Source organism: Xiphophorus couchianus, chromosome 3, assembly GCF_001444195.1.
Source record: "Xiphophorus couchianus chromosome 3, X_couchianus-1.0, whole genome shotgun sequence".
NCBI lineage: Eukaryota > Metazoa > Chordata > Actinopteri > Cyprinodontiformes > Poeciliidae > Xiphophorus > Xiphophorus couchianus.
Genome location: NC_040230.1, coordinates 22570603 through 22586378, shown reverse-complemented (window position 1 = coordinate 22586378; position 15776 = coordinate 22570603). Strand labels below are relative to the sequence as shown.

At 38.2% G+C, this 15776-nt stretch overlaps 1 protein-coding gene across 1 annotated transcript in view; it reads right to left on the bottom strand.

Moving 5' to 3' along the window:
* Positions 1 to 15776, bottom strand: part of LOC114141674 (growth factor receptor-bound protein 10-like) — a 74486-nt gene that overhangs the window by 7171 nt on the left and 51539 nt on the right. Inside the window, exons 6-9 of the mRNA XM_028012363.1 lie at positions 8670 to 8826; positions 4109 to 4224; positions 3653 to 3727; positions 8 to 145 (exon numbers count right to left, since the gene is read on the bottom strand). Coding sequence (XP_027868164.1) covers positions 8 to 145; positions 3653 to 3727; positions 4109 to 4224; positions 8670 to 8826 — 486 coding nt within the window. The remainder of the gene's footprint in view (positions 1 to 7; positions 146 to 3652; positions 3728 to 4108; positions 4225 to 8669; positions 8827 to 15776) is intronic.

The window sequence follows — 15776 nt, the reverse complement described above, 5'->3', positions numbered from 1 at the left end:
CATTTACCTTTGAGGTTCCTCTTGTAGAGCAGTAGAGTCCTGAGCGGCGCAGGAACATATAAACCTTTTTCCAAGACTTCCTGCCCACATCTTTCATGTACAAATATCCCTGGATTTCTGGGCAGGTGCTGGGCGACAGGAAGTTCTGAAAATGGAGCAGGAAGATTTTTATTGTTTGACTCCATACATCTGAAGCCTTAAAGCTCTGATTTAGCAGTAGGTAATGTAAATATAAACAACACAGAGTAATCTGGTCTCTGTATAAAAGCATACTTTGTTACTGTTTGTAAAAGAAAGAGGGTAATTTATGTACATGTAAAAATACATTCATTTTATGTGCTTTGTGTTGCAATTATATATAATAAAGTAGAATCTTATTGAAAAGTTAATGTATTTCTGTAACTCAATTCACAAATTAAAATGCATTATATAAATTAATATGAATACATTGATGTTTTAAAGCCTTTATTTATGTTTATTATGATTTTTTTTGCTTTCAAGTAATGAAAACATAATATTCGAGATTAGAATATTACCATTAAAAAAAATTTAATGCAGAAATTTACAGTTGATGAACAGTACATTTAATACATGCTCAAAGGTTGTTATCTTCAGACGGTCTGCATATTCTGACTTATTGAATATGACTGCATATTTATTATTTATTAATTAATTGATCCCGAGATGGTTAATAATCAGAACTATAGTCATGCAAAACACATTACAGTAGGAATCTTAAATATTAACAAAGAAACTTTGACCTGAAATTTTTATCATACTGTTAGAACCTTGCTGCAGCCCATGCTTGGCTGTTGTGTACTGTGGTGCTGAGTGATATCAGGGGTTTTCTGGGGCCGTCTGCGTGATAGCCAAATGTGCTCCACTGTCATCGTAATACCAGAGGGGTGAAATGTATTATCTATAAAGCAGAGCAGTTATTTAGAGACTTCCCGTCTCGCTCTGACCCAAATATCTATAGGATGATTCTAATTAAATTTTTTTAGCTCTACTAATACATTTATTGGTACTGGAAACATGTTTGGCACAAACGATGCTCCCACAGGAGACCACAGCACAGGTGACAGAATTGGCAACCACAGCTCTATCAGGTTTCTGCACACCAAAGATCTACCTACATGAAAGCCTGCTCATTATCAACGCAATAAGACGTTGTAGAACGCCTTAAGCCCAGTTTATATTTTAGCACTAAGGGCTTGTATGTTACCTTGTAGAACTATCCATACCCCTTGATCTTTTCTGTGCAACTGTTTAAATGTGACTTTTATTGAACAGTGACAAAAAGATGGGCCACACGAAGTCCCTACTAGCTGAGGAACCAAGTAGTTCTGGTAGATGAAGGGTAATTGGTCAGAAATCAAACCTGAACTTTAATCAAAGCATTCATACTGTATGTTAAAATGACCCAAGTCAAGACCACTCCAATTCAATTGGGGATTTTTTTGGCAAAATATAAAGTTTGCTATTTGAAGACACTCGGTATCCAATCTGTACTGTAGGGCTGATTGTACAAAGAAGAATGGACAAACAAATTTAGCCTCTCAAAGTATATTATATTTAATATTTTTGCCAAAAGGCATATAGCAGTAATTCTACTTAAAAGCAAGTCTACAAAGCATTGCCCCAGGGTTGGTAATGTGACTTTTTATTGAACTATCAGATAAAATCCCAATTAAGCACATTTATGTTTTAGACTATCATTTGTCAAAATCAAAAAAAAAGCTCAAGATGTATAAACACTTTTGCTTGTAGATTAAAGAGCAGCAAGAGACGAAAGAAGTTCTATTTGTGGTCCAAAGTTGGTCCAAAACTCCTATCTTTGTGACATGGGTGTGAATCTGACAAGACCAGATGGCTGAAGCAGGTTAGGTTGATAAGTGAAGTGACAGCTTGAGCTAATAAATCTGATTTGGAACTGTGATTTGCAGCTGAAAAGACAAACTGTGCCAGAAGCCTCTTCAATATCTGAAGCACATGTTCTGCAGTGTTTTGGAAAAAAAGAATATTATTATGGGCCTCATGCATTTTCAAACACTGGCCAAGCACACATTCACATGCAACGATATCTCAAACAGCCTTCTTCTATCAGAGCCACAGCACCTTGACTTCCCACAGTCAAATATTTCTTGTGTAATATGGATTATTGCAACCACCTGGATGAGCTCAGTTCAGAGAGTGCCTTACTTTTGTACTGTGCTCTAATTGAGCGAAAAGATTGTGAATTTAGTAGAAGTCAAACAAAGGGAATTCCTGACACAGCTCCAGCTCATTCCAATCCCTAATATATGTCGAGCGCCACGTCTCTATAATCAGAAGGAGGGCCAACGGCTTTCTCTGAGTGCAAAGGATGAACAGAAGGATCTGTTTCTGACAGTTCTCCAAGACAGAGCCAGGCTGGGGCTTTTTAAAGACCAAAGCCCCTCAAATTCCCAAGTACTGAGAGGCAGCTCTGTCGCACATATGCAGACCTGCACAAACTTCCAATTAGTTAAGGAACTACAGCGCATTACAAAACTGTTAATATTCCTTCAAGCTTTGCACGCTTTGTTACATTAGAACCATAAACTTGTGGTTTTGCAGACATTTATGTACCTGTATTTGTTGTCATTTGGAATCAGTTTGCCTCAGTAAATCCTCTCATGCAGCTTTGCACATAAAAAGAAAACTTAAAAAACTTGAAGGGAGTGTTTCAATAGCAGCTTCAAAACATTGTCTCCTATGTTGGATTTTAATATCTTAATAACCACTACCCCAGTTTTTTTACAGCCTCCCTTCTAGAACAAATACACACCCCATCATGATGCTGCCACCACCATGTTTTACAATGAGGATGGAATATTCCTCAGGTTTGCTGAAGTGTGATCTGAGGCCACACTTCAAATGGGACTTTATGTGGTTTTCGTTCCTCCATCTTTTTCTTCTTGCCATAAACACAACTTTTGCTTGTCTTATTAACATATTCTACCACATCAGCTATGAAAAGTAGTCATGATTTCTGTCTGATTTTAACTCTCTTCTGAAAACCAATCTTTCCAACCTTTGAGAAAATGGGAAATGTTGGTTTTAATTAATTTTTATGTTAGTTGGTTTTAGTTAACTGGAATGGTTTTAATTTGTTTTAATCCGGTATTGTTTGTTTTATTTCATTGTCATTTTATTGGATATTGCCAGATTTTTTTTTTTTTACTGTAGAGTATTTTTGTACTGAGATTAAATTGACTGTTTATTTAATGTATCGCTTTTGTGAATTATCACATAAATTGAGGATAAGATAAGTCGATGCTTGTAATATTACAAAATGTTTAAGGGTTGAGTCTATTCTTGCGAGGCAGGCTGCACTTTGTGCTTCAAATGGCCTGATTCCATCCATCACAGGTGGTTGGGCTGTGGTGCGCGTATCGAGACAGTCGTGTGTCAACAAAGGATCAACAGTAGTTATTACTGTTGCCTCTGACGAGACATGCTGTCTAAGGGTCAGGGGTGAGGTGTGCCAGCTTGATTGTACAGTACGCGGCAGGTGGTGACTCTGAGCAAACGACACTGCGTGTGTGTCAAGAGAAGGAAGAGGAGGAGGAGTGACAGTCAAAGACAGACACGCAAATAGAGAGAGAAAGAGAGAGAGGAAGGTTCGTACCTGCAGGAGTTGAGATGGTGGAATTTTATGATCGTTTTCCTGGCACCATGCAACCATGTGGTCCGGGAAAAATGTCTAGCGGAGGAGGAGGAAGAAGGGGACATGTCAGAGACTGTGACAATAATTATAGGGCGGAGGTGTTGTGACAGCAACAGACGTCAAGCAAATGTCATTAGTTCAATTGCTGTCATAGTGTTTCACAAGGGCAACAAAAGAGTTTCTCAACAAGCAGACCTGTCACAACAGGTCGCACCGTTCAAGAAAAGTAGACAACTACATCAGATTTTGTTGGGGGATTTTTAATGAGGTTGCCCAAAACATCTTTGTTTTTACAGATAGTAAGGAACAATCAACACAATTGTGGTTGCTTTGAATGTATTAAGATATCTCAATAAGAATTTTTCAAAAGTGACATTGTGGATGAAATGACGTCTGGCAAAAATACGTTCTACTAACCAGAGGGTTTCTGAAGAATTCATATTTGGCATAGTTCTTCCTGAAGAGGAATCTACTGTCGCTACTCATGGAGGCCTGGACCTGAACCACCCGCTCGTGGTCTTCTAGACAGCGCTCTGAAAACAAAGAGGGCACCGTTTACTTTAAAGAATTATTTTTGTCTGAATCAAAACATAAACATCAAAAAAATTAATAAAAAATGAAAATCATATTTCATAAAAACTGCTTAGGAACACTGACAACAGCACAAAAGTCACATTATAAACAGAAAGTCACTGGGATTTCTTTTCAGACAGAAAGAGAAATAATAATAATAAAAAACAGTGACATAATGAAAGCGAAATAAAAAGCACAAACCCTTACTGTTGGCTGCTCTAAATTTAGGCTCCTGGAACCTTTAATTTCCTATAAAAAACATTCCAGCAGCGCGCGACTCCCCCACCTGTTCCCAATGCAAATCAAGCAGTTTTTTCCCACAATCCGCGCCTTGTTAGTCCTCGTTTTAGAAACCGAACGTCACAGTGTGGCACCGTTACTCATTTGCACATTAATGGAACACAAGTGTTATGAATGAATAAATGAACAGGGCTGGCATACTCTCAACTTAATCATACATTATCTCAGGCAATAATGAAACTGCTGCCCACAGGGTTCAGAAACTGTGTGAATTAAAGCAGAATGCTGTCTTTTATTTTGTGGCTAAAACAATCTTAAATTACAGGCTGGTTTTACAGCTTCAGGCAAATTAAAATTAACCGACTGTTGATATTAAAACCAAAAACCTCCTGATGTGGGTTAATATAAAGCTGTGAGTCAGAGCAACGTCTGAGCTTGTATGAATATAGTCACAACTGTGGTAATTATTTTTTTGTTGTTGTTTCAATCAATCAATTTCCTAAACAGAAAGTGAGTCACACAGTTTCTCCACTCTCTCAATGTCTGCTACTGCCTTAATTGGTGGCTTTTTTATAAGAATCTAATAATTAGGTAAATAACAGATCTTAATTAAACGGAGTACAACAAACAGGAATAAGTTGCTGTGGTACGTGATGTCCAAGCTTAATTTTGTTGTTAGCTATGTGTGTTCCCTCCCTTTCATGCCCTCTGTCACTATCTCTGTACACTGTCATGACCAATTTCTTTCCTTCCACTTCAGCCTGTTGCCCCATGAGTCAGGCATGTTTGCAGCTGTGACTCACCCTGGCAGCTCCAACTCCCTCAGCCATAGTTGTTAACCTTTTTTAATCGGACAAATAGAGGTCAATGTTACTTATCCCAATGGGCCATTTCACCCATTCAACTGCATGCCAGAATTGGGCTGCGACACAGAGGAACAGTTCTATCTTTTCAAGCTGTGTGCTGTTCCTTTATTGTGTTCTAACCTATCATGCATTATAGTTTTTCTTTATTAATTTTGTATTACAGTAATATTATTATTTCTTTATTTATTTTCTTGGGGTCACCATAACAACTACTTATTTAGCAGCTTTTGTGCACAATGGAACCGTTCCCATTCACATATTTTTAAAAATAGCTAAAAAGCCTTATTTTATTTTAACTTTTTTTTGAGTGTTCTAAGCTTGATTCATATCGAACATAAAGGGTGTTAAAACAAATACTATCTGAAACTGGACCTGTTGGCCTCATTTGTTACACCTTCCTAGAGTTTCTGCAGAGACAAAAAACCTGAGAGTATGAAAAAAAACAAAAAACTCAAGGCCATTAATTAGACGTTTGAACAAATAAGGCTGGAAAGTACAGTTGTCAGCTACACAGCAGTTGTCAGCGTATTACAGCAAAGTAGCATTAACTAAAACGTCTTCAACAAAAAAGAGAACTAAGATCTAAATGAAAATAATTTTCAAGATACTTATTTTTTTGTTGAGTGTCAAGAAAAGTGACCTTAGACAAAGGGTAAATTTGCCACTGCTTCATTATATGTCATTTTCAGAATCCTGTAAACACTAAATGCGGTAAGCGGTTATTCTGGACGACAAAAGAGTACAGTTGCAGAACAGGTTCTTTATAACACAATAACAACTATAATAGAACCGAGGGACGCTGAGCCACAAATGATGTCATTCACAAGAAACCAACACAGTCTGACAGCACCAGGTTGGCAGCAGTGATGAGAAAAATATGTCAATCACGATAGATGGTGAAATATTAGGTTAGAGCTTTGGGAGCCACACTTTGAATAATGCAATATATTTTCTAAGATTTTACTCGCCTGACAAGAGCAGCAGTCTGCACAGAGAAGCTCTCAGACGTTAGTTGTCAGCTTAACCAGCAGAAATGAAATGTTTTTACACCATGTCTCTTTGGGCAATGTGTTTCACTCCCAGAAACACAACTCCTTTTAAAATTACACCCCTTCCTTCCAACATCTGGGTAACTGTGCAGACATGAGTCCTCCATAAGTGTTTTATAATCGCCCTCCCCTCTAAGGGAGGCCTGGTTTTTAACATTAAGTTGTCTGAAACTTTTTGGGGCTATTTCACGCTGCTGAGTTTAACACAATTCTATCTCAAAAGAAATGCAAACCAAAAAAATTACAAGAACAAGCTTCAGGTGTTTCCTACTTTTTTCTACTTTTGAATCTTGTTTGGACTACAGTCACTTTGATGCAGTAAGTGCTTCTATTTTCAGGCTCCAGTGCAGAACTAAAGAAAACCTCTAATGCGAAAGAAAGGTTTTTAAACCCGTCATCAATCATCACCTAGCTGGCGCGTCAATTACAGTGCTGGAGCTATAATGTTACACAGGCGCTGACACTAAGAGGGGGAAAGTCGAGAAAGGTTTTGTTACATTGCTCATCAGGTACATCACATCTCCTGAGCCGTAACAATCAATTATGGTTCTCTTAACCCACTTCATTAAGGCTGAAAAAAAATAAAATAAAATAAACTTGGCACTTCAAATTTAAAGTTTGTATTTTGTCAGTGACTTGAAACCTCAAATGTAAGCGTTTACAGGAAGGGGTGTATTTGCTAGTGTGTGAATCTTCCTCTGCATACAACAAAAACGATTTATTTCTTTCAATTAACTCAAAAACAAAGCTACTTAGATGGTACAAAGGAAATTTGGAGGGTAATAAATACAAACCCTAAGAGGTATATGAATGAAAATCAAAACATAACTTTATCATAACATTCAATGATAGTTCAAACCCAGCAACTTCAACTACTTATTTTTGGGTGACAAATCTTATGTAACCACAAATTTAGATTAGTCAACTGCTAGCTATTCACATTTGTTGTATATTGTGTCAAGGACAGAGTGTTGAGGTTGATATGTTTAAAATTATTGAATTAAAATAAATACACAATCTGTATGAAACTGTCATAAGGCCTTTTCTGAAGATGTATCTGTGTTTAACCAGGTTAGCAACAACACAAATGCAAAAATCCGACTTGCTAGCAAGCCAGACTTTTTGACCCTGAGGCAGTTGTTGCCGATGCACGGCAAATCTTAGCTATGATCGCCAGGGAAAAGGTTTACAGGTCACCTTATTAGATGAAATTGAAAAACTGCCACTGCACTAGTAATATATGCCTTAATCAAAAGGCAAAACTAATAAGTTTGACTAATTATTAAGAATTCAAATTTAGCTAATTTTCTTGAGTAACACAATTTCAAATTTGTCTGGAATTTACTTCAGTGAGTGAATTTTAGCTGTTAATCTTGCATAACTCCAAGAAAATTGAATAAAATTAAAAATGCACTTTTCAATCCACCAGAGATTGGAACTGGTCACTTTGTCAATTGACTGCTCATGATACGCACTTCAAATACTGAACAAACTATGCATCTTTATCAGAGTACCAAACATGTACTTTGGACATTTTTTTTTGTTGAACAATAATATGACAAAAGACATCTGGTGTGAAGCATAAATAGACAAAACCTTGTATATCTTGTATTATGTTAGTGTTTTTCATTGGCTTAAAACTAAAAGTTCTGTCCAAAACAAGCAGCAAATTGTCTCTTAGGTGTTATAATGTCATCACTGTAAACCCCTAAAAAAAAACTGGAAATCTGTGATCAGTGCTTCTCCAATTAAAATCTAACCCGACACAAAACACTTGCAAATAGTTACACAAACATTTTTGGTTGAATTCCAACAGTTTGTTTTGTCTGTGTGCTCAAAAGACTAAAGTGTGTTAGAGCTATGAACTCAGTCATGAAGGGCTTTTCTTACCAAGCATACTAAATACTAAATTTAAATTGCAACGACAACAAAAAAAAAGTAAATTAGAGCCACTTCAATATTACTTTTGTTAAAAGGTTTTTCCTTACATAAGAAAATACAGATGAGCCACAATAACTTCACTCTGTGTATGTTACCCTTGGATAGTGTGCGCTTATGTTATACAATATACTCATCCACTCGCGCTTCAAGAAATGCCTGCATTAGAATATGTGTCTATTCTGCCCACCCAGCTATGCAGCCATAATTCCATGCGTGAATATGGCGCAGAGACAGGAATGCACTTCTGTAAGGCAGTGATAACACTGCACATCCTCACCCACCCAAGGGTACTTGAGCATGGTTTCTTACCTAGTCCTAGCAGTGGGTGGTGTTCAACAAGTGCCCAACTGTTGTCATCCACACAGTGGCTTTTATACACCAGGAGCTGGCACAGATGCCTGACCGTCATGTCGGCTGGAATCTCCACAACTTTGCACATGCCGTCCTCGCTAAAGATCTTCACAATCTGAAAAGACGATGCAGAGGGCAAAGTTAGAAGAAATAGGATGAAGAGCGTTTTAGTAACATGGATTGAAAACAGGGGAAGCAAAATCTGAACAAAAGTTCAACAGAGCATTTTATATATACATTTTTACTTAAGTTCAATCAATCAAAATGTTCGGAATTATTAAAAAAATAAAAATACAATCAAGAAATTCAGTTAAACCAGCTTAATACATGGTTAAAGAAAGCAATTTTTCCCCCCTTCAACACAGCAATAACCTTTCATGAACCATAGCATACAATACATAGGCTTGTCATTATAACACACAATGGAAAAGAACAGATATTCAACACTGTGTAGCAATTATGGCGTTAGAAATCACAGGCGAGGATCTCCTAAGCCATCTTCTTACTGTAATACAGAGACAAATATACCATAGTATATTACAAGAATCTCCTCTTTTCAACACAAAGTCTAAATGACTATATATGGACTGTATGTATATATGTATACAAAATTACAGCATCTAAAGAAAATGTATGGAGAGATTTAAAGAAAAAGGTTAAATGCGGAGCACCAATGACCCTTTGGAAAAGAAGATTTTATTATACGCATAGCAAAAAATGACTGATAAAAAAACCTATTTTACATAAATGCATTATTGCAGCTGATGTATAAACTGCTAAATAGATGCCAACCATCTATGTCCAAGTTACCCCCTTCAGTACCAGATGTGTAACATTTCACAAGTTCTTTTTCCTCCACAAAATCCAGAGAATGCAACTGCCAAATACATTGTGGTTAACGGTTCTAAATTTACTTAAATTATGTGTCCAAGGGTTATTTTTAAAAAGGATGACATGCAGGGGCAGAGAATACTCACGTCCAATGGCATAAAGAAAAAAAAAACTGCCAGCACTTCACATGAAAAATATAAATATTATACCAAAAATATATCAGGGTAAGCAAATGTTCTCCTTCCCCCAAGTAAACCCATATCGTTAAGCATCTTAGTCTGCACAAACCAAGCCTGAGGCTGTCTATTTTATATTAAAATGCCTCAGTCATTCAGCTGGTGAAATATATGATTCTTTCTTTTGTTGCTCTGTTCACATCTTTGATGAAAAAGTGAAGACAGCCAATTAAAGTAATGTCTCCATAAATCAGTTGGCTCCAGTTAAGCGTGGCTGTACCTCAAAGAGAAACAGACAGATTGTAAAAAAAAAAAAAAAAGATAAGAGAGGGGGGAGCAAAGAGAGGCAGAGCCACCCCAAAGGAAAGAGGTGAAACGCAGAGAGAGAGTGGTCTTACCTCCATGGCCCGCAGCAGGCAGCAGTCCGGGGAACACGAAGGCATTTTTGGAGTGAGTCTGTCTCCGCAAAACTCACAAGCACACAGTCCACCTTAGACCAAAAAAATGCTGCCGCTTTTCTCTCCAGAGACTATAGGAGAAATATGAATTAAGGCAGCTGACAGCTGAGCTGCCTATGTTACAGCTAATACCTTAGTGTATCCCAAGGCCGCTTGCTGTATCAAGAAAGGAGGGGAAAAAAAGAGAGAGAAAAAAGATGAAGAACAGTCTGGCTGAAGTAAAGCCGGCGTGTGCAGTGGCACACAGGGCACACGGGCAGTAACAGTCAGCGGCTGGATGGCAGCAGGTACAGCGCAGAGCTCCCAGTGCCGGCTCAGTCTGACAACTATCGGTCTTCCTCTCCTTCCTTCCCGCTCCCTCCCCCTCACAAAGGGTTACAGCCTCAGCCACGGGCTCCGAGGCGCACCGAATCAAACCACACACTCACCAACCAATCATAAAGCTCCAGCGGGCTGATGTAATCATTCCCACACAGACCTGAGCACGCAGAGGCACACACACACACACACACACGCGCACCCCATGCACACGCACGCACACACACACCCTCCCTGAGAGGCATGCACACCCGAGCAGACACAGAGACGCACAGTCATACACAGACACCGCCAACTTTTTCAGAGCCCCGTTCGAGCTCTCTGCCTCGGTTTCTTTTTAGACCTTGATGCATGAGGGATCATTTGAGAAGGGCGTGGGGCTGAGAGGAGCAGCTGGGGGAGGAAGAAAAGGAAGGAAGGAGAGGGGAAAGTTTGTTGCTTCTCCTGCCTCCAAGTTTTTTAAGCGAGAACTTCTTGGCTTGTATGCTCTTCACCTCTCCTTGTTCTCTCTCTCTCTCTCTCTCTCCAGTCCTTCTATTCTTCCCTTCCTGCTGTTTAGCTCTGACTCAAAGCAAATACAATTAAGCCAAAGTGGAGAACGACACACACACACACCGTGTGTACAGGCGCCTTGAACTTTTTCACGTTTTGTCACACTACAAAACCTGGGGTATTTCATTGAGATTTCTTGTGATAGACTCATGTAGAGTAGCATAGGCCTGTGGAGTGGAAGTGGAAATGATCAATGGTTTTAAAACAATGTTTAAAAAGGAAAATAAAGATAAAAGTGTGAGTTTCATCTCAGCATAAATGCAACTGTTTGTGTGAAAGCCACAGAGCATATAGCCCAGCCACAAAGCAGGGTTGGGCTATAGAACAATGTTCCAAGACTTAAACATTGCATGAGGCATTGTTCAATCAGTCACTAAATGGAAAGAGTATGACACATTTGAAAACCTACAAAGACGGAACTGTTCACCTAAACTACATATGAAAGGAGAGATTTAACCAGAGGAGCAGCCTAGAAACCAATGGTAACTCTGGAGGAGCAGCAAAAATTGTCGGTTTGGCCTGAAAAGTCTCTTGACAACACAGCTACAGGGACGTATTATGTGTTTTCCAGTCACATTGTATCATTTCATAGTACAATCAAGTAACGCTGTATTTGACTTAAAAGAAATTTGACTGCGCAATTTAACACCTTGAAATTGGGCTTTTGTCTCCTTTAAGAAAGTCTTTCTCTTTCCAGTCTACAGCCTTGATGAATTTATCACAACATTGTTCCTCTATTAATCCTTTACCCACAATTTTTGCACTGAGGAATAGTTTACTGAGTTCAGCAGATGCGCAGTTCCACCAGGTGTTTGCTAATTGCTGCTGACTAGTCTGAAGGAGCTGAGTGGGGGCGTAGCAGGAGAAGGGAGCTCTGTGGCTCAGAGGAGGAGGTGCGTCGCATAGAAGGAGGAGCTAGAACCAACCAGACATTTTGCACAGCTAAATAGTTGACATGGGAGATTAAAGAATTTCTCAAACACACATTAAATAATCAAAGCAGATATTTTTTTGATGAGGAAATATAAGAACTTTACATGATGTTGCATCATGACATGATGTAAAGCTCAAAAATGTCAATTTTTCATAACACTGCCCCTTTAAGAATTTTGAACTCCACAAATGTGGTAAAATAATAATAAAAAAAGTAACTGTTGAAAGAACCTCATAAGAACTCAGTATGCCACCAGTCATGTGTTCCAAACAACAAACATATGGAGGGAGATGGTCTAGTCAGATAAATCAAAAACAAAGCAAAACACAATTTGTGGCTAAAATAACGGTCACTGCACATCACTCTGATCACGCCATTCTCAGAGGAAAACATGACAGTGACAAATAAAATACTCCTCACTTCCTTAAGCAACTGGCATCTGAAAGAAGCCTGTTTAAAAATTGCCATGTTTTTTTAAGTCCGGTATTTGTATTTGTGTTGTCGTGATTGCTGCGACGTGGAGTCAGCCGTTCAGTTCACCAACAAAAGACTAAGAAGTTGTAAATAGTTTGTTACTGTCACTTTGTTGTCACAATAAATACCACGAAATATCATTTGGCTGTAATTGCAAACAAAATCTGACTGAACAATGTATTGACTCAGGGGTTTACAATACAAATGAATGCTTTCTAGATTTCTACTTCTGAAAAGAAAAAGGATGTTTTGTTTTCTTTCTACTGCAACAACTTTATGTTTGTCTGTCACACAAAAGGACATAAAAATGTATGGTTAATGTGAAAAATGAGAATGAGTCCTAGGGAGTATGAGTACTTTTTCAAGGTCCTTTATGCTCCTTTTAAACTCAGATATTTAACACACCAGCAGTAGATGGGCCAAAGACTTGACGTGCCATGTCTGGAATAAAGTTACAGTAACTTGGCTGTGTTCATTTGTCAGGAAAAGGCGTGTACATGACTGGGGGAATAGTATTTAGAAAAAAAAAACTTCTCTGAAATTGCGAAACAGTGGCAGCACAGGTAGTAGTCACAGTGATTCCACTGAATTTCCTTCAGCAGGAAGCTCTGGAGAGAGATGCTGGCAGAAACAGGAAGGGTTCGAGGCTAAGAGAAAGAAGGCTGTAAAGAATGCACGTACGTGCCACAGTGCATGTGCATTCGCATGTATGTGTGTGTGTGTTTCTGTGAGACTGTGGGACAGGGGAGAGACTGACACAGACGGATGTGAAAAACGAAGGAAAATGAGTGGGAAGAAGAGGGAAGTGCGAGCGAGAGACGCAGTCTGGTGACACACTGCAGCAAAATGCGGAGCATGAATGCCGTCCACTGTTAACCACATATCTAGCCTGCACAGCTGCGTTCCTGCCCACCCCCTCTCTGCCACGGCACTCGCACTAGAACGGACGCGCGCACACACACACACACACACACACACACACACACACACACACTCCCAGGTCTTTGTCACCACTTCTCAGGAAAGGGGGAAAGCCCAAGCAAGGCTGCTGGGAAGACATTGCAACAAACATTCTAAACAATCTTTTATTCAGTTCTGTTGGAACTGAAAGTAAGTAAGAAACAGAAAGTAAGACACATAGAGTCCATTTTTCTTATCTTTTGAGAAGAAAAACAATCATAAAAATTACATTTTGGTGGCAATTTTCTATAAGTTTAAAGAAACAGGGACCTAATTTATAATTTCAGACTCATCAAGATTAACATGCATTTTTATTTAAAATAACACTACGAAATGCTGCAGTGCAATACATGCATCTTTATATTAGTTTTTCTAAATTTAAGGCTGAACTGTTGCCACTGTGTCCTAAAAAAAGAGAGCTCATGTTCAGGATCTGGTCCTTCTGCTGTCATGTATAACAAACAAGAAATATAAACAGGTACGACAGAGAATAACTGAATAACATACAACTAAAATCATATGGCTCATAAAAACCTTTTGATCTGTTTCCTTTTATGTCGATTAGCTGATATAATTATGCAATATAAACACAAAATCCCATGTAAGTCATACCTTCCTAGAGCAATCTATCAACCAGGAATTGGTTGGGTATTATCATGACATGCATACTGCAGCTGAAATAAAGAACCATTTAGTTTCTTGGACACTCTGTGAAAATGTAATACTGTTGAAATACATATTATGTAACTGTAATGCAAAAAGAAAGAGATGAAGCTGGCAAACAGAGACATGAGCGGTGGACAGAAAAAATCAGGACAGAGTGTAGGCAGCAGGCGGTAGGAGTTAGCAGAACATAAAAGATGTAATTGGCCACCATGAAGTCACCCACCTGTTTGTTGAAAAGCATTTTGAGGGCTAATTTGGGAGAAAAGGTCGATTTTGGACAATTGTCATGCATGTGGAAATTTCCAGTTGACAGCATTAGTTTCATTGACGAAATATGTTTTGTGTTAAGATGTCCTGAGGCTATTGAGTTCATTATGAACTCAATAGCACTTTGAACTGCCTTGTTCCTGAAAATGTGCTATATAAATTAAATTACCTTACCTTGAGTTGAACAGGCTGAGCTACTCAGATCCGGACCATTGTCCAGCATGTGTAAAACTGAAACAAGTCTATCTTTTACAATGCTTTAACTCCAAATTAGACTTGCTTGACCTGAGTTGATTGATGACTACTGGCCTGTATGCACCACACCTCATTGCTATTAGCTTGTGCTAACTGCAACATTCTATGGTGTAGAAATCATAAGTGCAGGAAAAAGGCTTTTTGCAACATTGATGATTAAGTCAGAGGAACCACTGTGCATCCAAGAATCTATTTAAAATGAAACTGTCTTTACAAAGGAAACATGCTATCTGTTTCCAATTTGTCAAACTTTTGGAAGTCTCATTGTCCATTATCTTCATAATTACTGCCATAATAAGTAGGGACGCACAGATATGAGAATTTGGGACAATATCGATATAAATATCAATAATGCTGTTAAAGACTATAGCTGATATTTACCGGTATTATGTATATTATGTCAATTTCAGTACACTTTCAACAATTTTGAAAAAAACAAACAAAAAAACCAACAACACACAGCTCACTTCACCGCCGCGTCGCTGCTTTAGTTTAATTTCCAATAATCCTGCAGAGCATCAATGTCATTGTCACATGACCAAACAAAGACCACATGACCAACCTCCTCACCTGCCCCTCTGAAGAACACTGGCAACAAAGACAAAAATAAATATTGATTGTTAGATTTGTTTATCAGACCTGCACAATATGTTTTAAAATGACTGATATTGGCTGAGTAGTGTTGATATATGTGCATTGCTGCTAATTAGACATAAAAGACATCTTAAGATGACTCTACAATAATTATGTCCTACAACAGCTCCTTATAAACAGTGTGATGCCGACTCTGTTTCTAAGAAATAATTATTGACCAAAGAAAAGATAGCTTTGAAATTTGGAATCTGCTAAAATCCATGTTGGGGAACCAAAAAAAAGAAAGAAAGAAAGAAAAAGATATTGGTAACTGCAAATTAGTCACAAATCTTTTTGTTCTTTCTTAGTTTTGAGCCTCTCAGAATTACACTGAAATGAAAGGATCTGTGAGAGAAATACAGAGTTAATATACATTACATAATCAACATGTGATTAACTATATTTTGGGCGGCGGAAAACCATCATTTTAGATGTTTGATGTGCGTCTCTAAATATATAATACAAATTTTTAAAAAAATAACTTGTGGCAATGTGCATTTTTCACAAATGATTCAATTAAAACTGTAAAACTACTTGGAAA